A 24,859-nucleotide genomic window follows, 5' to 3' on the forward strand; every position below is an offset into this window, starting at 1 on the left:
TTTTTGCAAGGGGTTCTGGGAAGAAAAGGGAGTAAGGAGCAGAATGCAGTGCGGGTTCTGAGGGGAAGGAGACATAACTACATAGTGCAAGCAGCATGGCTGATTCATCTGCTTGTAGGTCCACACTTGTTGCTCTTGGGAGAGCAACAAAGGGTTCTTATGATGTGAAAGCTGGGGACTCTCTCCATCCAGACTCAGGCTGTGAACATGTGTAAATAAACCATATTTCATAAAGACACTGCAATCTCTGCTGTGCCTAATTTCCAATGGAAACTCAAACTCCGAGTGTCTGGAACCCCCTGGAAACTTGTCGCAGCTCGGCAGAGATTGGAGATGGCAAGGAACAATATGTTTCAGCTCTCAGACACACTGGTACTCTTTCTCCATTAGTGATCTTTTAGCAAAATATCAGGCTGTGTGTACTAATTGGAAACACTTCATATTAGTGGGTTTGACATGGTTGCCAGATGCCCCTTACTTTTAATAGGTTACATTGTTATAGCCCCATATAACACAATAAAGGCCTAAAGCTTCATGAAGGACATGAAAAGTCAAACAAAAGATATCGTGGCCTCTTAAAGACTAACTAATTTATTACAACATAAACTTTGTGGGCTACAGTCTATTTCATCAGACACATAGTTATCCTAACTTGGCAAGCATACATACATACATGCGGGTGTAGAAGGAAAAATGCTAAACTGTAAGATCAGAGTGGAATATAATGCAAAAGAAAATACATACTGTGAAAATTATGCTAAGGTTTAAATGGAGAATGACAGGGTGGATTACAACAAGGACAAGATTGTGTGTGTGTGTGTGTGTGTATTCCCTTTAATATTTTTCTGATTAAGAAACCTCAAAAAGCAGTTCTAACATTTGCCTAGTACCCTGGGAGAATTGTTGCTTATTCTCGTATCTGAAGAAGGAGCCTCTGTTTTCCACTGGTATGGATGACGCACCATGCTTTGATCCTCAGATAAAAGACCCTGAATAAGTGGAAGAGGAAGATAGCCTCTTCCGTTAAAGGGCTTCAGAATCCTTTGCAAATACTAGTTCATTCTCTCAGTATCCCAGTATCCCAAATAAAATAGATCAGAAAGAATGGGGAAGCCTAACATGGAGAGGAAGATGGGGAATGTTAATTTTAAAGGCTGTAGAAGAAGTGCAGGAAACAACAGAGACCTAAACTGCCTGCGACTCAAGTTAAAAGTACTTTACAGCAACAGCAGGATAAAGATGTGGATAAGTAGCTGGCATCTGAAAACTGTGCCTTTGTCTAGTAGACTAATGATCCCATTCACAAAATCAGTACGCTTAGCCAAAGAATTGTTACTCTGAGCAATCTATTTTAGTACTTTCACCTGCCATGAGCATACTCTACCTGCAGCTCTTGTTAATGAAGCACATAAATCCAGGGCCAACTGAATCATTTCTCCTTGTTGGAAAGGGTTCAGAAAAGGTCCAAAATGTTCCTTCCCCAAGTGCTCCGTAGCTATGGCTGCTGCTAGACTGCCAGGGGATCAGTAATCAAGTGAAGTGATGACTATACAGCTAATGGCATCACAGAAGGATTTCTAATTTGTTTTTTACTCAAAATGCCACAGAAATAACATTGAAAACTTCTCAGAATGCAAGTCTCAGAATAGCAAGCGATAAATAGACAAAAGCATTGGTTGCTTATATAGAATTGTATAGTCTATCTAAGTCCAACCCCCTGCAATGCAGGATTCTCAGCTAAAATATCAATGACAAATGGCCATCTCAACACAAGAGTCCACCACCTCTTGTGAGAGTCCATTCCACTGTTGATCAGCTCCAGGCCCGGTTCTAGGTGTAGTCCCGGTGGCACGGGGTGCCAGGGCGCCAGACTGGCAGGCAGGGTGCTGCGCAGCGAAGCCGCGCTGTGAGGGCGCCCAACCTGCTTGAGACGGCCCTGATCAGCTCTTACTGTCAAAGTTATTCCTGATGTTCAGAATTTCCTTTCCTCTAACTCGAATCGATTGGTTCAAGTCCTACCTTCCAGAGCAGGAGAAAACAAACTTGCTCCAGCCTCCATGTGCCATTTAGGTATTTAAAGATACATTTGTACATCATCTTCATAACATTTCCTTTTAATGCACTGCATGCGGTGAATTTCATACCTTCATTCCATGTTGACTCATGTTAAGCTTGTGGTCCACTAAGAACCCAGATCCTTTTCACATGTACTGCTAGTAAACCAGGCACCGTCTGCTTCTTCCTGCTTAAGTGTAGATCCTGACATTTGTCCCTATCAAAATTCATTTTGTTAATTTGGGCCCAGTTCTCCATCTGTTAAGGTCATTTTGAATCCTGATTCTGTATTCTGCAGCATTAGCTACCCCTCCCAGTTTGGTGTCACTGTCGTAGTCTCGTGCTGCCCACCCACCGCAGAGCTAAATGGCAGGAGAGGCCAGCCAACCAGCTCAGGGAGGTACTTGCCTGGACAGTCCTAAGGTTAGGAGCATCTGATTTCATGTAGTCAGATGGTCCAGGGCTCAAGAAACCTATGAGTCCAAGGTCACGAGAAGCAAGAAGCAGCAAAGCCTGGCCAGGAACAACAAATGTTGTTTCCAGCTTCTGGATGAGGCTGGAAACCCTGCTTAAGAAAGCTAGAGCCAGCTGGTTCACATCAGAAGTAAGAAGGCTGATCAGTAGCAGGTGAAGTCACTCTGCCTTCCGCTCCGTCACTCTGCCTTCCGCTCCTTCAGGCTGCTGCTCAACAGGTGAAGCCGATTCCTGGCCCATGACAATCACCTGCAAATTGGATGAGCATTCTCTCAATTCCTTCATCCAAGTCATTTATAAAGATGTTGAACAACACCAGGCCCAGGACAGAACCCGGCTGTCAGGGTTTGGGAGGACTCTGAAGAATGTTGGGCAAAGGAAGGGGAGCAGTGATTTATTGGGTTTGACACTTCCCACAAGGCAGGAACCAGGGAGGATTGGGACTGTGGTCCAGGATCACAGGTTCCCTATGCCTACCCTATATCTTTGATGAGGTGCATTTTGCTTAGTGAAGGACTAGGCTGGTGTGGAGTTTGGATGTCAGAATAAAATAGGGGACACATAAACTCCATACATTTTGCTCTAAGCGTGTTGTAGGAGGGGCAGGTGGAAGTGCAGAAAATAAAATAAACATCTCCGGGAAACATTTATGATCTACATAAACGCTTTTTACCCCTGCAAACTGTAGTTTTTTAAGTGTCTTGTCTGGGGCTCATAAACAGTGAATGGCATTTTAGGATTAAAAATCTAAGGTTGTGCCTTCTGTCTCTTTGCCTGGATTACTAAACAGCTCTTGCTGTCAAAAATGCTAATTGGGCTTTCATGGAGGGTGGGGGAGGCTATCACCAGATGTGTAAATCTTCTTTTCACTCCATACCGAAGCTGCTGTATGTTTCATAAGACTGGGGAAAGGGGAATGAGTCGACTAAACATCTGACTAACAGTAAATGGATGTAATCCATTCCTTGAAAATTCATCTTGGAGAAAGCTTTTCACGTAAGAGAACAGAAATGGAAGAAAACAATGATTTGAAAATACTGAGGTGTCTAAGGTCATTAACATTAAGAAGGAGCAGTAAGTAAACCATGAAATTTAATTAAACTCACACAGACAGGAGTCCAATTGCAATGCCGCGTGGGTCAGAGGTCTTTTGCATTGTAACGGAGACATGATTCCATCCTTTCTAATTCGGATCCTAACTTCAGATTAATCAGGGAGAGCAGCTTATTCATTAGCTCATGCATGGTCATTGCCTGTTTAAAAGATAAATGATACCAATGCTTCCTGCGGTTGCAATCCTTTCTTATCAGCCTCCTGTGTCTTTGACAGCAACTTGATTGGCAGATGTTAGCAGCTGATAAAGATGCTTCTGGCTAGTTCATGAAAAGTTCCTCCTGCAGATCAAGCTACAATTAAACTCACAGAAGCATATCAGGCTAGGCCAGGCCAGTGCTAGGCCTTCTTGGTTGGCTGGTGAAATTAAAGCTTCTCTTTGGAAAGACATTTCTGCATGAGACCATGGAGATGCTGTGGCAGAGTAGACCACCCTGAGCTAGTAGAACAAATAATCTGCCCTGGTCTGCTACTGCGTCTTTGAGAGCATTATCTGAAGGCATGTAATTCAGCGAGCAAGATCAATCTAAGGTTTGGTCAGTGTCTGGATGAGAGTCAGACTGGAAATCTGATGTATGGACCTTTTAGTCCCTGGAAGAAAATGGGCCATGCATGAAAATAAATAGATCTCAGAAGGCACTAAAAGCAGCTCCTCGGTGAGTGAACGAATGCTTATCAGCTGAGAGAGTAGTGGGTTTTCCATTCTCTTATATTATTTATTACAATTACAGCCTGCCTTTCCTCCAAAGAACTCAAGGCAGTGTATGTAGTTCTTCCTCTTCTGCCCTTTTATCCTCACAAGAAGTTTGTGAGATAAGTTGGGCTGAGAGACAGTGGTGGACCCAAAGCCACGCACGGAGGTTCATGGCTGAGTGGGGAACCTGGGTCTCTCTAATCCTAGATGTTGTTGTGCCATCAATGTGCATGGTATTTCCTCAAGTACAAGCAGACATGGCCCTGTCCCAAAGAGCTTAAAAGCTAAAATTTGGAGTAGGAAACATCAGAGGGAGGGAAGGAAGGGCTTAGTTGCATTAAGGCAGGCATCCCCAAACTGCGGCCCTCCAGATGTTTGGGCCTACAACTCCCATGATCCCTAGATAACAGGACCAGTGGTCGGGGAAGATGGGAATTGTAGTCCAAAACATCTGGAGGGCCGAAGTTTGGGGATGCCTGCATTAAGGCAACAGAAGGAGTTAAAATGAAGTTCAAGAATAATAGCAGTGCAGCATTAGTAAACGACAGTACCCAACATATATACCAGAAAAAAACTCCTAAAACAATCGAAAGGCATAGCTGCCAAGTATCCCGTTTCCACCGGGAAAACCCCTTTTTTCCTAACATTTCCCGGCGGTCTCCCGTTTAGTTTTTAATCCCGATATTCTCCCTTAAATCGGCTTCTGCCAGCGGCCATTTTTCTGGTGCCGCTTTGCCCTTCTATGGGCACCAGAAATGGCGGCGCCGGCGCCGGAAGTCGCTTCCACGCATGACAGGAAACGCGTAAAAGCGACTTCCGGTGGCGCTTTGCCCTTCTATGGGCATCAGAAAATGGCGCCGCCGGCGCCGGAAGTTGCTTTTACGTGTTTCCGGTCATGCGTGGAAGTGACTTCCGGCGCTGGCGCCGCCATTTTCTGGTGCCCATAGAAGGGCAAAGCGCCACCGGAAGTTGCGTTCACACAACTTCCGGTGTGCGCGCGCTGCCGATCCCGGATCTTTCCGTCCAGGACTTGGCAGGTATGTTGAAAGGCAGAAATGATCCAGTAACTACCATGCTTGCAAAGACTGTAGACAGGTGCTTTCATTCTACCCCGGGCTAGATCTAGACACATCTAAAAGGTGTTTCAAGAAAACATGTGCTAAACTTCATAAATGGAAATCACGTTGGCGAAAGATGGAGGGACTCCGCAGCGCCATCTGGTCACAGTGTTATAACGCATATAAAGCTGCAAGGAATCATAAAACCCACTGACAAATACCCCTTCCTTTTGGTGCATGTGGGAACCAATGACACTGCAAGCCATAGCTTACAGAAGATCAAAAATGATTATGAGGCTCTGGGCAGGAAGTTGAAGCAATTAGATGCACAAATTGTCATCTCTTCTGTCCTCCCAGTTGAACGACATGGCCCAGGGAGAGAGGAAAAAATAGGGGAAGTGAACAACTGGCTTCGCAAATGGTGCAAACAGGAACGGTTTGGATTCCTAGATCACGGTCTGCAGTTTCTTGAAGATGGACTTCTGGCAAGTGATGGGCTGCACCTCACAAAAGTTGGGAGGAATGTTTTTGCCACAAAACTCAAAAACCTCATCAGGAGGGCTTTAAACTGACTTATGTGGGGGAGGGAGACAGTGGTCCTGAAGGTAGGAGTCTATCAAATGCTGAAGATGATCATCCGAATGTCAAGGACCAAATGGAGCAAGCAGCATGCAGACCTAGTGGTGGGATGAAAATATCCTTAAATAAGAGACATGGGGGAATGATCAACGGTCTTCAATGTCTGTATACTAATGCACAGAGCATGGGAAATAAACAAGATGAACTTGAGCTCTTGGTACAGCAAACTAAATATGACATAATAGGCATCACTGAAACCTGGTGGGATGAGTCTCATGACTGGAATGTAGTAATAGAGGGATACAATCTATTTAAGAGAAATAGACCAAACAGGGAAAGGAGGAGGAGTAGCTTTATATGTTAGGGATATGTATACCTGTGAAGAGATCCAGGATTTAAAACTTCAAAGCCAAATTGAGAGTATCTGGGTCAAAATTAAGGGAGAGAAAAACAACAGTGATCTCATTGTGGGAGTTTACTATAGATCCCCAAGCCAAACTGAGGACACAGATGATGCCTTCCTGGAACAGATGGCCAAGCATTCCAAAGGAAGTGAGATAGTAGTAATGGGGGATTTCAACTATCCTGATATTTGTTGGATGTCAAACTCAGCCAAGAGCATAAGGTCGAACAGATTCCTCACTGGCCTTGCAGACAACTTCATTGTCCAGAAAGTGGGAGAAGCAACAAGAGGATCAGCCATTTTAGATCTGGTCCTAACCAATAGTGATGACTTGGTTAGTGGGGTAGAAGTGGCAGGATCATTAGGTGGGAGTGACCATGCTCTTCTGGAGTTTATTATCCAGCGGAAAGGAGCAACCAAGCATACTGAGGTCCAAATTCTAGACTTTAAGAAAGCCGACTTCAGAAAACTTAGGGAAACGCTGGGTGAAATCCCATGGACAGTAATACTAAAAGGGAAGGGAGTTCATGATGGTTGGGAGTTTGTTAAAAGGGAGATATTAAAAGCACAACTTCAGGCAATACCAATGAGACGGAAACATGGAAGGTGCCTAAAGAAGCCAGGCTGGCTATCTAAAGAACTTTTGACTGAGTTAAGATTTAAAAGGGATATGTACAAAAAATGGAAAAGGGGGGAAATCTCCAGAGAGGAATTCAAACATATAGCCAGCACGTGTAGAGACAAAGTCAGAAAAGCTAAAGCACAGAATGAACTCAGGCTCGCCAGAGAGGTTAAAAGCAACAAAAAGGGCTTTTATGGGTATGTCCGTAGCAAAAGGAAAAACAAGGAAACAGTGGGGTCACTCAGAGGAGAAGATGGTGAAATGCAAACAGGGGACAGAGAAAGGGCAGAACTCCTCAATGCCTTCTTTGCCTCAGTCTTCTCCAAGAAAGAAAAAAACGCCCGACCTGAAGAATATGGAGCAGATGATTCAGCAGGGGAAACACAGCCCAGGATAAGTAAGGAGGTAGTACAAGAATACTTGGCTAGTTTAGATGTATTCAAGTCTCCAGGGCCAGATGAACTACATCCAAGAGTATTAAAAGAACTGGCAGAGGTGATTTCAGAACCACTGGCAATAATCTTTGAAAATTCCTGGAGAACAGGCGAAGTTCCAGCAGACTGGAGGAGGGCAAATGTTGTCCCTATTTTCAAAAAGGGGAAAAGAGAGGACCCAAACAATTACCGCCCAGTCAGCCTGACATCAATACCAGGAAAGATTCTAGAGCAGATCATTAAGCAAACAGTCTGTGAGCACCTAGAAAGAAACTCTGTGATCACTAAAAGTCAGCATGGGTTCCTGAAAAATAAGTCATGTCAGACTAATCTGATCTCATTTTTTGACAGAATTACAAGCCTGGTAGATGAAGGGAACGCTGTGGATGTAGCCTATCTTGATTTCAGCAAGGCCTTTGACAAGGTGCCCCATGATATTCTTGTAAAGAAGCTGGTAAAATGTGGGCTAGACAATGCTACCATTCAGTGGATTTGTAGCTGGCTTACTGACCGAACCCAAAGGGTGCTCATCAATGGCTCCTCCTCATCCTGGAGAGTAGTGACTAGTGGGGTGCCACAGGGTTCTGTCTTGGGCCCAGTCTTGTTCAACATCTTTATCAATGACTTGGATGATGGGCTTGAGGGAATCCTGAGCAAGTTTGCAGATGACACCAAATTGGGAGGGGTGGCTAACACCCCAGAGGACAGGATCACACTTCAGAATGACCTTAACAGATTAGACAACTGGGCCAAAGCAAACAAGATGAATTTTAACAAGGAGAAATGTAAAGTACTACACTTGGGCAAAAAAAATGAAAGGCACAAATACAGGATGGGAGACACCTGGCTTGAGAGCAGTACATGTGAAAAGGATCTAGGAGTTTTGGTTGACCACAAACTTGACATGAGTCAGCAGTGTGATGCAGCAGCTAAAAAAGCCAATGCAATTCTGGGCTGCATCAATAGGAGTATAGCATCTAGATCAAGGGAAGTAATAGTACCACTGTATTCTGCTCTGGTCAGACCTCACCTGGAGTATTGTGTCCAGTTCTGGGCACCACAGTTCAAGAAGGATACTGATAAGCTGGAACGTGTCCAGAAGAGGGCAACCAAAATGGTCAAAGGCCTGGAAACGATGCCTTATGAGGAACGGCTTAGGGAGCTGGGTATGTTTAGCCTGGAGAAGAGAAGGTTAAGGGGTGATATGATAACCATGTTCAAATATATAAAAGGATGTCATATAGAGGAGGGAGAAAGGTTGTTTTCTGCTGCTCCAGAGAAGCGGACACGGAGCAACGGATTCAAACTACAAGAAAGAAAATTCCACCTAAACATTAGGAAGAACTTCCTGACAGTAAGAGCTGTTCGGCAGTGGAATTTGCTGCCAAGGAGTGTGGTGGAGTCTCCTTCTTTGGAGGTCTTTAAGCAGAGGCTTGACAGCCATCTGTCAGGAATGCTTTGATGGTGTTTCCTGCTTGGCAGGGGGTTGGACTGGATGGCCCTTGTGGTCTCTTCCAACTCTATGATTCTATGATTCTATGATTCTATGATTCTATGATTCTAAGTGCCTTTTCTTCACCAGTGTAGCTCAGTCTCTGTTTTATCTTAACACTTCAGCTTACATGTAAAAGCATTTTTAGTTGCATTTGAAAGTGTGCCTTATGTCAGACCACCATGGCTGATCAAGGTTCAGAACCATAAAAGTGATAATTGGGCTATTCCTACAGTCTGAGTGGTACAGAGAGTTGTGCCAACTTGGGCTTGTTGGGAGGGAATGCTGTTTTTGCATTCTGCCCCAGGACAAGAGGTTATATACATTTGGCACATTACCGGTAAGTTTCATAGTAATGGACTGGAAGAAAGGAAGTAGGTTGCATATTTAGAAGCGGAAAGGCTTTATTTGGTTGTCAATTCTGGAGAGGGGAAGGTGCCTGTGCATTTTCCCTTCTCCACTTCTGCATAAAGTCACCCTGTGACAAATATGTCAGTTGACTAAATAAGCCTTTATTAAAAATGAATTGAACAGCAAATCTAGGAAATCTTCCCTAAGCAGCCGCAGCTTTAGAAGACCAGATTTGCCTTTCTAATTAAAATGCTGTCAGTTTTAAATGTAATTTTCCACAAGAATCAAGTTCTAGGGGAAGCAAAAGGGAGTGGTGGGGGGAGGAGGCTCAAGAAGCTGCTCAAACAAATTTCAAAGAGATTTATTTTGTATATTTCATGATGATCATGTTCATCTTTCCATCTTAAGTGTGTTCGGCTGGAGAATTGGTGCCGTTGGTAATAAGCTGTCGAGTAAATGCAAAGTACTGTTAGCTTCAGTTACCTTCAGGAGGGGATAAGATCAAAGAGCAAGCTGTCTGATGTGTGAGGTTACATTTTGTTTTTCAAAAATGAGAGATTAGTGGGATACAGTTCTTCCTTTGTCATGCAAAGAATTAATCCATTAGTGAAACCAAAACAAGAGGCCCTGACATAATTTGAGAATGAGGCATCTCCATTCCTCTCTTGCTCTTGCAGCAAAATTATGTCAAATTAGGTGTGAGGAAGAGAGCGGAGTGAAGATTTCTGCGTTGCAAGGAGCAATCTGTATCCGAGAATGTAAAAATTCTAACCTTCAAAATAAAAATTAATGCATGCAAACAGTTTACCAAATGACTATGGGAGCAATTCAGCGTTGCACTATGGCAATCATTCCAACAGTGTAAGCATTTCAGCTTGTCAAGTGGAATGCTTCCCCCTCTCCTTCCCATGCACATGGCAGATGGGGAAGCCTGGTTGCACTAGCGGAAGTTGTTCCACAGACTGCCACTAGCGGGGCTCATTAGCTGAATCCTGCCCTATGTGCACACTTAGTCATAGGTATCCATCCTCGATGTTGAAATAGGTACAAGGTCTGAGCCCTAAGGCTTGGGGTGGAGCACGGGAGGAGCTAATGAGAGAACCATATACTGTATTGCCTGAGGAAATAAAGTGGAATTATGTTCGCTACTGCTAGCTTCCAGTTTTTTGCATTTTTATCTTCCAATCTGTCACCTGCCTGGCGCCCTGCCCTCAGTATGTATAGTGCAAATTTTTGCAGATCAAGCACAAGAGAAGTCGTTTCCCCATCAGTTAGCAGCCCTAACAACAACAACAATTAATAATAATAATTTTCTATTTTCATTACGACTGCTACTGTTTATTCTTCAAGAAAAACCTTGCCTAGCTTTGATGGATAAAGTTTTACTTGTTGCGTTTTTTAACTAGTCTGCATAGATGCAAAAAGTTAAGAAATCCCTAATTCCCATTGCTTAAGTTTAACCAAAAAGAGTTGAAGAAGAGGCATGAGGACAGGGTTGTCAACTGACCAGCATTACCTGTGTTTATGCCTTTAACAGCTGCATGATCCATAAAAATGTTCAGATGAAGGTTTTTTCATAGTATGGAAATTAGACTAGAAATTATTGCCACCCAGTTAAGCTGAATGTTTGAGGGTTCAGGGCAAACAAAAGAACAGTGCTTCACAGAGCATTAAACTATGGAACTACACCCCCCTAGTGATGGCCACCAAACCTGGATAGCTTTCAAAGAGGATTAAATTCATGGTGGATGGAGGCATTGGACCACTGAGTATCAGTTGCTGGGAAACGCAAGGGGGGAAAGTGCTGTTGCACTCAGATCCCGCTTGCAGGCTTCCCATAGGCATCTGGCTAATCACAGTGAGAACAGGATGCTGGGCTAGATGGGCCATTGGCCTGATCCAGCATGACTCTTCTTATGTCTTTAAATGAATTAACATGTGTTAATGCTGGCAGATCAAGCTGCTGTTAAAGGCACAGGAGCAGGAGAGAGAGAGAGAGAGAGAGAGAGAGAGAGAGAGAGAGAGAGAGAGAGAGAGAGAGAGAGGTGGGCAACCCAATGTGAGAAGTCTGTTTCCTAACATAGCAAATTTAATAATGTGCAAGAGCCATCTGGCCAATCTGGTGATTTCATCAGAAGAGGTCCGTTGCTCTCCCCACCACCACCACCACCACACACATTGAGTTATCCAAACATTAATTAAAGCTTTCCTCGGCACAACTGCACCTCCGCTTATTGCTTCCATAGATCTGATTCTATGAAAAAAGATCCTCCTTATTCCAAACACCCACTATGTCAATGAAAGAGAATAAACCTAAAGGGCAGGTGCACAAATCCAAATGTCAAGATTTATGACACCGTGCTTTGGGAGTACTAAGCTGAGCTGAAGATAATAATTATTCTCTAATGAACAAAGTGCTTAGAAGGAAACAGCGTTCCATCTTCTATTGTGACATAAAACAGGTAAATCTTAAGTTTCAAGAGTGGTGGGAGCACCTGTGCAAAAAGATTCAGACCTCAGGCTATTGATGCAGGGCAAATGAAACTTTTTTCTGCATGCAGGGGAAAACACACACAAAGCCTTAGTGTACCACAAGCAGAGGAAATCCCTCTGTTCCTCCATCAATGAAGATGCCTTCAAAAGAAAATTTATTAAGTATCAGCAAAGTACCCAGGATGATTATTTGTGTAGATGTACAGTACATGCATGTATATGAACATACATTCTCATGTTGGCCAGCTAATCAGAATCTGCTGAGCAAAGTGTTTGTTTGTTTGTTTGTTTGTTTGTTTAAAAATTAATATAGGAAAGGGGGAAATGTGTGTTCAATGTTACCACTAGGGTTCAGACTAAACTTGCCCCCAACATATTTAAAATACAGGTTGGTTCCAATATAATGGTTTAGCATTTCATGAGTGTACCTTCTTTTCCCCCCAGGTTCTCCTTGTCAGATTCAGAACTCAAGCTACCACCATAGTTGGAAGTTTTAACACTTTTATGTATGAAATCAGTATATAGCATCGCACCATTGGTCTACAGCAGGCATCCCCAAACTGCGGCCCTCCAGATGTTTTGGCCTACAACTCCCATGATCCCTAGCTAACAGGACCAGTGGTCAGGGAAGATGGGAATTGTAGTCCAAAACATCTGGCGAGCCGGAGTTTGGGGATGCCTGGTCTACAGGCTACAAACTGATAAGGCATGACAGAGATCTAAGACACATGGCTAGGCTGAAGACGTTGATCCAACACTTGACATTCTCCCTGTGCTCTCAGTTTGAAGAGTGGGGTGGGCACAGCTATTTGCACAGTTGGTGTCCCCTGCCTCAGGCTGGGCAAGTAAATAGGTACTCCTGGGTAGATGCTGCACATGTAGGGTTTGTTTGCAGTAGCACTGTCACCACTGCATCCCTGGAGATGAAGGTGGAGTCGATGGAGCCAGCTCACTATTGGATTTGTCCCTAAGTGCCACCCAAGAAAGGGGGTGAGGCTCTTTGGTGGCAAAGGAGGGCACCAAAGTCACCTCAATGGCTGGTGGTGTTGCACTTGGGGAGTCAGATATTGCGTGGGCAGGACACTCTCCGGAAAGCCCATTAGACCCTTCTCATGGATCCATATCTCCCCACCTCCCAATCCACTGGGACCCTCTCCCAGTTCAGAGTTCTCCTTGGGTTCAACTTTCCTGTGTGTCCCCCCCCCAAATCCACTAAGGTCAGCCTCCTCCATTTCTCCTCCCTTTGCTGCCCACCATCCAACCACCCTCTCCAAGATATCTCCACATGACTCATGCCTTTCACTGAATGGGACATTCAGTATTGCAATTTTTTTATGTAGGATTGTTTAACTCTTCGTGGGGGATAATAGCTTACATGATGGTTCAGCATCTGATTATGTATCACTGAGCCATTCAAAACCAAAATTAACAAGCCAAGCCCAACTGTCCACAGCATTCCCCCATCCCCACTGCTCCCACCCCTAAGTAATGACAGCAGTATACAATCTGGTAGCATGAGCCATTGATATAACTGACAGGCAGTTGTCCCCCTTGGGGTTCAGTGATTAAGAATAAGAAAACCATGACTAAGGTCTAAAGGCTGGGATTTAGTTAACTGCAGCTGTGGGAATTTAAGTCATAAAAATATCTTGGCTTCTCAAAAAGGAGAAAAGCTGTATAATTTGCAGCTGGAGATGAATATGATTATTTGGCATGCAAATGCAGCTTGTCAGATTGAAGTGGCCGTCATCAGCAGAAATGATGGTATTAAACGCTAGCCAGTTACTCTTGTTTGATGCCTCTGTGCTTGCTACAAGTGCTTCCCGTTGACAGGAAATGGGAAGGAAAGCAGGAAGGAGGCAGAGAGATGGAAAAATCAAACAGGAAAGGAATCAAGAGACTGACCTGCAAGCAGAAGGGGGGTACAGATAGGACAGCCCCTGATTCCTCGTCGAAAAAAGTGGACATAGAACCTGCATAAAATGTGAATATATTGAGATCAAAATTTAGAAATAATTACTACGATTTAAATAGAAATACATTGCATCTCCAAGACAGGTGTTGGCCTGTGTGCCTGCTCAGTCTGCCAACATTTGATAGGCAGCTTCAAGGTCCATGCTGTTCTTTCTTCTTAGAGTTCTTTATCTTTAAAGCAGACTTCAAACAGAGGACTTTCCTCTGTAAATTAGAACACACGGCCATCTAAGGGACAGAGTCTGCAGTGGAATGAGAAGCAGGAATATGAAGGATAGGTAGTGGATGAGACAGATGCCTGGGGAAAAGAGGGGAGAAGAGGAAGCCAGTGAGGACTAAAGAGGGCAGCAGTGGAAATGTTCAGATTTATCTATTGATATGAACTATGCAGGCCAATCTGTCTATGTCTCTCCTATCTAATGGATACACTTATGCCGTTTGACTTTATTTATGCAACTTTGCATAATATATCCATGTATTCAAAGCATTTGACATTTGAGGCAAGGGCTGAGGTGACAGAAAGTGCCGAGAAGTAGTGTGAGCAAGTCCTTGAGACCCTCACCAATGGCACAAAAACTCAGGACTTCATGCTAGCAGGGTATTTGCAGGTTAGGAGTGTAGAGGCCTAAGTGAATTGTCCAAGTGACATCTATAGAGACTCAGCAGCTGGCACTACATTATTCTATTTTTAGTTCCTCAACATATTTGCTAGTCTGCCATCATTATAGCTAGTGTGGTGTAGTGGTTAAGAGCGGTAGACTTGTAATCTGGTGAACCGGGTTCGCATCTCCGCTCCTCCACATGCAGCTGATGGGTGAAGTCTCTCAGCCTCACTCTGAAGTCTCTCAGCCTCACTCACCTCACAGAGTGTTTGTTCCGGAGGAGGAAGGAAAAGGAGAATGTTAGTCGCTTTGAGACTCCTTCGGGTAGTGATAAAGCGGGATATCAAGTCCAAACTACTACTCTTCTCCTTCTCCTTCTCCTTCTCCTTCTCCTTCTCCTTCTCCTTCTCCTTCTCCTTCTCCTTCTCCTTCTCCTTCTCCTTCTCCTTCTCCTCCTTCAGCTCTGGTCACATTTCTTGACAACTGGTATATGTGAATCTTGGACGGTTAGAGTCTTTCTTCTAGGAATTCAAAAGCAAATGCAGCATCTGGACTTGCGATGAGATAGTCGTTTTTCCATTTCCCCAGTTTCAGACAAAACTAAAGGTTTCACATTTATTCAGGATGAATTTGCCACTGGGCATGTGTTCTCTCTGATTTCCAACACCATCTCTCCCTCTCCCTTGCACTCCCTCTCTCTCTCAAGCTGACCAGTTGCATTTGTCCAAAAGGATTTCAAATCAAGCTGATATAAAGAAGGTGACTGCATCATGTTTGGAAGCGGCAATATTTGGAAGATGCAATATTTAAATGCAGAGTTTAGTATGATGCAAAAACGATGCATAGTGTAAGGAGCAAGTCCGATTTAACATTTTTAAATAGTGGAGATCAGTTAAAATGCATTTGGTTTCCTTCTTCTACAGCAAGCTCTGAAAACCTAGTTCTGCAGTATGGTTGATTTTTAGCTGGGGAAAAGCCCAGTTTTTTACAAGAAATCTTCGCATTCCTAGGGCTGCAGTCCTGTACACACACTTTCTTGGAAATAAATCTCATTGGCTACATTTGCATGTGATAATAATCCATAAAATGCGGTCAGCTATTAGTTAGCATCAGCTGTGTGTGAATGACTCATGAAGGGTTTTGCTTAAGAGGTCTGAACTCATGGTCATAGCTTTTTTTTTGCTCTAACAGACCACATTTGATAAACCAACAATAAGTCAGTGTTTGTTAGCATGAAACCAACTGCAATCCTGGGTTTGGATGCTACACTAAGCTAAATTCATCATTGTTTGTTTACCCACTTGTGCAAAAGAAGACAAGAAATGGAATGCACAGTATTTCATACTAATAGCTTTTGGCTTAGCATTATGAGCAATTTTACACACTGAGTTATTAGACACAGCTAGGATAGCACTGCAGCAGATACCTCTCCCTGCAGCAGATACTCTTTGTTTTAATAGTTGCAAGGTTTATTAGAGAAACAACAAGGATGTGGTGACAGATGACACGTCAATGAATAAACACAAATGTGGTGCTTTAAAAAAAAGTTGGACAGCCCACCTGAAGCATGGAGTGAGAGGCGCAAGGCAAAATGCATGGCTGATCCAGAGCTTGACTTCCTGGCTATGCCCGTCATGCAAATGGCAAAGCCCTGTTTAAATTCTATGCTTGTCATTCACCTCGAACTAGACCACCAGGGAGGCTCACCTGGTGCCTTCATTACATACCTTTATGCACCAGGCAAAAAAGTTCCTCCTCTCCCAGACCTTTGACTAATTAAACCATCTACGGTGGTACCTCTAGTTACGAACTTCATTCATTCCGGAGGTTCGTTCTTAACCTGAAACTGTTCTTAACTAGAGGTGTGCTTTCGCTAATGGGGCCTCTTACTGCCGCTGTGCCACCGGCACCCGATTTCCGTTCTCATCGTAGGGCAAAATTTTCAATTCGAGGTAACTCTTCCAGGTTAGCAGAGTCTGTAACCTGAAGCGTTTGTAACCTGAGGCGTTTGTAACTCGGGGTACCACTGTACAGTGGTACCTCTAGTTTCAGACTCAATCCGTTCCGGGGTGCCGTTCGCACCCCGAAAAGTCCGTAACTAGAGCAGCGCTTTTGTACAAGCACGGTAGAGCGCTTCTGCACATGCGTGAAGCACGCAGAACGCTTCTGCACATGCACATGCAGCGAAACCCAGAAGTAAACACTTCCGGGTTGCCGCATTCTTAACATGAAAAAAATGCAACCTGAAGCGGCCGTAACCCGAGGTATGACTGTAGAGCGTTTTAAACTGGGGGTGGGGTATTGTTTTTGTTTCTTACTATGGTATGTATTTTTGTGTTTTATATCGCAAGCCACCCTGTGATCCTTGGATGAAGGGTGGTATAGAAATTTAATAAATACACTAAATAAAACCAATCAAAATAAACCAGCACAATGCTTAGGTCTTGGTGGTTCCTACATTGTGTACTTCCTACCAGCTGGATTAACTAGAACAGGGTGTGATTTCCCCCCCAACTGTTAAGTCACACATATCAGTTTGCAGGAACTTTTCAGGAACGTGGGCAGCTAGTTCCTTCATGATTGTGACACTCCAGCTACCAAGTGGCATAGACGATGAAATGTCACTGCTGTTGCTTCTTGTGTGAATGCAACATTTCCCTTTTTATTGCTAGAGCTGCTGTTGGCAATTTCATAATGGGCTGAGCAGAGGAACGGCGTCGGAGGGTACATTTTCCATTCACATGCACAGTGCAGGGCTAAGCCCTTTAACTCCTATCCGTGCCATGCAATGGATGTAAATTAACTTGCTGTTTCAACCAATACTGCTTCATCATCCCTAGGATTAATTACAGTTCTGGATTTTATATCGAAGTGGTAAAATGAAAATTATTAACTTACTAAACAAATCTCAGCTATTAAAAAGAAGAAGCAACTTCTTGCACACATGGAGACCCAGGTTCAGAAGGCTCTCCACGGAAGGTTTGCTCAGACAGTAGAACATAAGACTCTTAATCTCATGGTTGTGGGTCTGACCCCCACATTGGGTGAAAGATTCCTGCATTGCAAGGGTTGGACTAGATGATCCTCATGGTCCCTTCCAACTCTATGATTCAAGCTTCAAGGTACAGGAGGCCTCCCTTTCATGTCTTCTGCCATCGATTGCAACCCCATAACTTTCCTTCTTGGTAATTCCAGTGTTTGGATCCTTCACTATTGTTATGGTGATATTCTTCACATGCTAGTCCAACTTCAGTGGACATAAAACCATTAGGGAAAGGCATGCTAGTTGAAAGTTCCTCCTGAAATCTATTGTTGCTTTCATCAGCTGTTGATTGTTCAAGCCAAGATCATTTGTGTGGAGCTGCTTTTCATAAGATCGTCGTGTAATTTGTCCTCATGCGTCTATGAAACTGACATGTTTTAGGATCTGTGTAGAGGCAAGACACATGAAAGTGGTTAATTTATATAGTAAGCTGCCATTGAACAATTTTTTCTCTCAAGGGGCTTCCACGTGCTGATCATTATATAGGAAGTTGGCCTCAAAGGTGAAATTTGACAAGATACGATAGGTGCTGGTGACTGAAACCTTTTTAATATAACCCTAGGCATGCACATTTAACCTTGCATGCACATTTATACCTTTTAAAACTAAACAGTGCACAAAAAACCAATGCTTGTGCAAAAGCAGAGCTTTGTGGGTTGCACTCTTATTATTTTCTACTCTTCTCCTTTAAATTTACCTTCACTCTTTCTTTCTTTTTCCCTTTTCCTGCAGATCTCTGTCTGGGCGTATAGTTGGTGGGGTCTGGTGGTTTTTCACCTTGATCATCATCTCTTCTTACACAGCCAATCTAGCTGCGTTCTTGACAGTAGAGAGGATGGTGTCTCCCATAGAGAGTGCAGAAGACTTGGCCAAGCAAACAGAGATTGCTTATGGGACTCTGGATGCTGGGTCTACTAAAGAATTCTTTAGGGTAAGAGAAATTAGTTCTGACTTCAATATACAAATGCAAGAGTCTCGTGCTAGCTCAGGAAATGCAGCACACGCGGGGTCTGCCAGATACCATAAATACTCCAGAAGCACGGCATAATTACACGCTTCCACAGATTACTGAGTAATTACACTTAGCAGCATCAAAAGTAATTACCCTGTGACTTGCAGCTCAGGTTTAGAGAATAATAAGTACTTGGTTAGCTCTGTAATTTAATGGTACCATTTGCCCGATGTAAATACATTGATGTTACACTCAAGGGGAGCTTATGTAGCAAGGCCTCCTCCTCCAAAGTGCACTTCCTTTGAATGGTCTAATGCCCCCTGTTTCTCACTTCCCCCAGCCAGCCCACTCCATTTATGGAGTGCAGTGCAAATGTGACAGTTCAATCGCTCCTACTGTTCATCACATGAGGCTGTGTAATATTGAATCCGACCATTGGAATACTGTCTACCCGCAACAGGGTAGTGACTGAACCTTCTGCCTACATTTCATGTATTCTTCCACTGATTGATGGCCTCAATGTAGTGCTAGTTGTAGGAGTTGTTTTCCTAGCCTAGTTCCTAGCATTTTGCCAAAATATTTGCATCTTTAGCTGCAAATTCCTCTTTCACCCATCTGCCTTTCCATTCAGCCTAGTTCTTGTTCCCTAAAAGGTGCCCTTGCAATCACAGAACCAACAGCAGAGGCCTAGCTGCGTAACGCTAACAATCCATGCAATACGTTTCGCCCCATACTCGCCACCTATTGGCAGGGATTCTGTGGAGGCCATTCACCTCTACAAATCAGCCCCCAGCCCCGAATCCTTTCTTCTCCCTACCTATGCAATGTGTGGGCTCGCAGCCCAGCAAAATGTGTGTCTTCCTTGGTGTATGAATCTCTGCTCTATTAACACATGCTAAGAGCAGTGGATTTATGCTATTCTGGACAGAGATCTAAAATAGCGGTTTTTGAGAAGATGTGGACGTACATGAAGTCAGCTGAGCCCTCTGTTTTCGTGCCGACAACAGAAGAGGGGATGAAGCGTGTGAGGAGATCCAAAGGGAAGTATGCCTACCTGCTAGAGTCTACCATGAATGAGTACATTGAGCAGAGAAAGCCATGTGACACCATGAAGGTGGGAGGTAACTTGGATTCCAAAGGCTATGGCATTGCAACGCCAAAAGGTTCACCACTGAGGTAGGTAGACTGAATGTGTTACTCCTTTAACTGCGGCTCAAGCAGTCAAAGCATCCATAAATGTGCCTCCAGACTCAATTACCACAGTATACAGATAATGATACTCAGGGCACGGGTGGGAGATGTGAACTGCTGGACTGCTGCTTAACAGTGAAGCCAGTTCGTCAAGGACTGTTCTTTTTTTTCTTTTGCAATGACTTCACTCCCTATGTTTTAATTGATCGTAACTGGGTATTTGCAGCTGGCGTTGTGTGGCATACTGGCTACTGATTAACAAAGCAATACTTTGACGCAGCTTGCTTGTTTTATGGTGCATGAGAGTTGTGCAGTATGTATTACAGTCCTTGTTTGGTTTTACACTTAAAAGGGGGGGGGGAATTCTACCGGTAAAAGTGTTTCGGTGTGTGTATGTCTGAACAAAGAGATGCAAATCTGTGTAGGGCAAATAAATGGAAAAGCCAAGTGTTTTCCTTTTAGCTAGGCAACAAAACAGCTCAAAGGTTCTTATGCTTAGCTGGTTACCCTTAGCAACCACGGCCTAGTTGGTACAAGGTACTGGGCCAAAGTGCTGCAGAGGAAGGCATGACTAGACCACATGCACACAGCACACACACAAATGGAATGCACAACAGCCACACAGTACAAGCGACAAGCTGAACAGAAACACGCACACAATAATGTGCCAGTGCATTAACCATGCACCAGAAACACTTTGCAGCATGTTATTATCCACACAATTCTCTTTATTTCTATAGCGATCAATGACGTGGCATGCATGACTTGATTCTCTCACCTACACTCCAATACCAGGGAAAGGCAGGATGCAGCTGCAGGGTTTGGGTCTTTGAAGTGTGCCTTATGTTTTAAAGGAGAACAACATTTGCTGAGGGATATTGCTATTGTCATTTTTAAATTGAGATTTTAAAAGAATCCTGCTGTGCCAAAATCTTTAGTGTGTATATTGAAAAAGCTGCAGCATTTCTTCTGGGAAAAAAATGAAAACAGAAAAAATGCAAAGGTAGATTTATCCTGTTCTTCAAAATATCCTCTCTGCGAGGAAAGGTGAGGAGAGGGAGACAAATATGATTATTCTTAGCATGACTTCCCATCTCAATGGAAACAGCCAAGGGAGGACACTTTGTTTTTCCATTTGGTCTGATGGTGCTTCTTTGGAACATATGGTCTCGGTTTCCCTTCCCATAATGTCTGTTGTGTGTGGTCATTTTAACTGTTAAACTAATATTTTATGCTCTTCAGTCACCCTGTAGCATCTCTCTGCACTGTTGCGGGAGAGCAGTCCAGGGAATGCATCCTGTTCTGTGGCTGACTCTATTCTTGTTTCTGTCAGAGTCCACAGACTGAAGTCACTGAAGTCACTGGGATCAGAATCAGTTGCGTGTGGAAAACATTTTGTCAGAAGTGGTATTTATTTTACTTAGTTATTAGGCACTTTTTACCACCACCACCCAAAACAAAGTCAACATGTCAATAAAAACAGTCCTGCAACACAATCCAGGCATTAAGAATAGTTTCACTAAGCAATTATTTATTTTTTGCATTTATACACCACCTTTTTCTCCAAGAAGAACACGATGCCATATGCAGTTCTCCCCCTCCTCGTTTGATCCTCTCCAGCTGAGATCAGACAGACCCTTTCCTCTTGCACTTCTGATGTTGACTGAGGACATTTTAATTTAATTTTATTTTATTTCTAGTTTTGACTGGTGGTGGGGGAATTCCCTTTAAAAACAACAACTACCTGAGTTACTTGTGCCATGCTTAGGGACAACTGTAATTAAATGTTAAATAAGTTGTTTGTTTAAATAAATAAATAAACAGACAGAGAAAAGTAGAGGAGGCTGACACAGTTTGGCATTTCTACAAACAGCAAATTCCACTGCTCCACAGCAGCTACCAAAAGGCACTTTCCAGAGCTGAAAGGTTAGCGTGCGAACAGCAGGAGAGAAAGCAGAGTGATGGAGAGCATAGGAGGGAAAGCAGTGTGGAAGGGAAAGGGGGCTGGATCTGGCTGGAAAAGGGAGTCACTGAGGAGAGGTGTCTTAAGAGGTCAGGGAGGGCAGAGGGATGGGGAGGGAGAGAGAGAGAGAGAGAGAGAGAGAGAGAGAGAGAGAGAGAGAGAGAGAGAGAGAGAGAATAGGAATATGAAGTCTGAGAGCACAGAACTAGTAAAATTGATCCTCTTGAAATTACATATTTTTTTCACTGGTCCTCCCCACTTACTTTTATTTTGGTGCACTAAGCATGCCATTTCATATGAATATGCAGCATCATCCCATAGAATGAGAAATTTTACTCTTTGTATTTTCCACTGCTTCATGGCTCGCAGTACTTTTGGAAGTATGCATTTGTGCATGTGTTTTAACCTATTAATACTAAATAAAAATGAATATTGAACATGCAAAACGTATTGGGGGAACCCAGTGACACAAAACAAGTGTGTAATCCAGGGAATGCAAATTAGGAGGAGAGAAACTTATACTCTCTCTCCCTCTCAGATAGATAAATAGATCTCTTCTCTCTCTCACACACACACACACTCACACACACACACACACACCCCTAGAAAGAGAAGTGAAGCAGGAGGGGAGGTAGGCGTGTATTCTGTAATTGGCTTTCTTTCTCAAAGTGGTAACCTTTAAGCAAAGCTCCCCAGAGGCCCATAAACTTGTATGTCAATTATACCAAGTCATTTAAATGAATAAAAGTGTTGCTTGTCAAAGATCCAACAAAACTAACACACTTCAGAGGAAAATGTGCCAACCAACTCTGTTTTTCATCAAGGATTCTGTGACTGTAAGATATTGAAAGATGCTGTATGAGCTGCAGAGGAGAACCAATTACTTCAAATTTAGTCTCTTAAGGGGAGAAAAACATGGCACAAACAACCTGAGTACTGCAGAATGATCTGTACTTAAAGAACAACAAAGAGTTCGCCGGGCTTTAGAACGCCGTATTACCCACGCAGGAATTAAAATATTATTTCAGTTCACCGATTACTACATCTTCTTAGATTGCTAAACAATGACTGTACAAATGAGGCTACGCTCCACTTTAGAATACAGATATAATCATCTGTGTTGCATCATCGCTGCTTGAGCTTAAATACAGCTCACACGCTCAGTGCCCAACATTTGATGTGTCAAATGTGACTCAAAAGGACATGTAATACATGCAAGGGTCCCAGTAAAACACCACACAAAATCTTTGTTCTTTTCTTTCAGCAGCATAGTACAGTCCCAGCAATTCCAGTTCTCCCCCCCCCCACTAGTATAGCTGCCAAGCCTCCTGCTGAAAAATGCGGGATCAGCAGCAGCGCAGCACTGGAAGTCACTTCTACGAATGTCTGGACATGCGTAGAAGCAACTTCCGGTGCCGCTCTGCCCAATTTTCGGTGCCTAGGCATGGGTGGAGCGGCACCGGAAGTCGCTTCTATGCATGTCCGGACATGCATAGAAGTGACTTCCGGTGCCGCGCTACCCATGTATGGGCATCAGAAATCGGGCAGCGTCAGGACCCAAAATGGAGACTCCCTGGCAGGGGGATTTACGGGATTTTTTCCAATCCGGGCTGCCAGCGGGAAACGGTTTAAAATATGGGGGTTTTCCACGAAAAATGGGAGACTTGGCAGCTATGCCCTAGTAGTAGTACTGTTTGTACAAGTGGGAATGCCAGATTGGTGGTGGCAGCAGTCCTGCCACTGCAAGCGCACAACCCTGACACCACAGCCATTCCAGCAGAGAAGCCAGTGTTCAAAGGGCATCTGTGCAGCTCTGCTGCACCACACATGCCACTACTGCTTTGTTTCTTTCCTCTCCGTGCAATGGGACTAACCCACGAGGGGAAAGGAGCATCATGGGAGCCCCTTGCATTGGATCATTTGTTCAGCCTCAGGTGTGCATTCCCTCCCCCACACACACATTGATTTAAATATGTACTGCTTCAATAGAGGCAGTGGAGTTCAAGCAGCAGGGAGTGAGATGGGGGAGAGAGACTAAAAGGTAAAGGGACCCCTGACCATTAGGTCCAGTCGTGACCGACTCTGGGGTTGCGGCACTCATCTCACTTCACTGGCCGAGGGAGCCGGTGTACAGCTTCCAGGTCATGTGGCCAGCATGACAAAGCCGCCAGAAAAGTACACATTTTCTACAAATGAGACACAAATCTTTTGGTTCCTGAGGATGCTAAAGCTATCCAATATGAGAAGTGCTAGGTGAGGCAACAGTATCTACCTTCTTTCTCAGATGCTTTGGACTACAACTTCCATCAACCCCAACCACTGACCGTGCTGGCTGGGGTTCATGGGAGCCAGAGTCCAACAATACTTGGGTGTCGCCAGATTAGGGAAGGCTGGTCTAACTGCACCAGTTAAAATTGTTGATTATCCTAGGACAAAAACAAAACAAAAAACACAGCACTTGCTAAAGGAACCTATCCAGATTATTGTGTTGTTTGAGCTGTTAGAACTATATTATGGCTTTATTCTTATTGCATATCTAGAACATTATATGCCTTATCTCCTATAATACAAAATCAAGACTACTTACAGCCTCAAACACTAAACATTTTAAAACCCTAACAAATCCCTCTAACACTGTTATCTAAAAACATAATAACTGACAGCAGATCAGCATTAGGAAGTGCTGGAATAAAAAAGCGCCATTACGTTTCCAAAGGAGGTGGGGAGGGGAGAAGGACCATTATATAGAACAGGCATAGGCAAACTCGGCCCTCCAGATGTTTTTGGCCTCCAACTCCCATGATCCCTAACTAACAGGACCAGTGGTCAGGGATGATGGGGATTGTAGTCTCAAAACATCTGGAGGGCCGAGTTTGCCTATGCCTGATATAGAATGTCTGAAATTGTACAGGCACAATTTCACGCTACAGGATAATAGATTCTGAAAAAAGGCCTCCACAGCTAATTTCACAGATAACAGAATGTACTTCCCAAGATATGCTTGAATGTTGCCTTTAAATCAAGAGCTAGGCAGCATGGCTTAAAAGAAGTCTCATGATTTCACTGTCAAAAAATCTAGACTAACTGCAGTTTCCAAACCTTTCAGGACGTTTTTGCACATAAAACGCGCTGCATTTATCAATCATTTAGATTGCCATTTTTTAACATTGCAGGTATAGCCTACAAGCAGTTCAAGACAACATCTATGGTTATGTTCACAACAACCCTATGCAGTAGATTAGTCTGAGAGTGGCTGACCCAAGGTCACCCAGTGAACCTCATGGCTGAGTTGGGATTTGCTCTCACCATTTGCGCTGCTGACGCAGATGTACGGATGACCGAGCAGATTCCTGTCTTTCAGGAAAA

The 24,859-nt window shown here is 43.7% G+C and overlaps 1 protein-coding gene across 6 annotated transcripts in view; it reads left to right on the top strand.

Annotated features, from left to right (window-relative positions):
- The window catches only part of GRIA1 (glutamate ionotropic receptor AMPA type subunit 1), a 210,813-nt gene that overhangs the window by 166,115 nt on the left and 19,839 nt on the right, over positions 1-24,859 (top strand). For all 6 annotated transcript variants that reach the window (XM_088662028.1, XM_088662029.1, XM_088662027.1 and 3 more), the window contains 2 exons: positions 18,120-18,318; positions 19,268-19,515. In XM_088662028.1, the coding sequence (XP_088518154.1) occupies positions 18,120-18,318; positions 19,268-19,515 (447 nt within the window). The remainder of the gene's footprint in view (positions 1-18,119; positions 18,319-19,267; positions 19,516-24,859) is intronic.

Source organism: Zootoca vivipara, chromosome 2, assembly GCF_965207765.1.
Source record: "Zootoca vivipara chromosome 2, rZooViv2.hap1.1, whole genome shotgun sequence".
Lineage (NCBI taxonomy): Eukaryota > Metazoa > Chordata > Lepidosauria > Squamata > Lacertidae > Zootoca > Zootoca vivipara.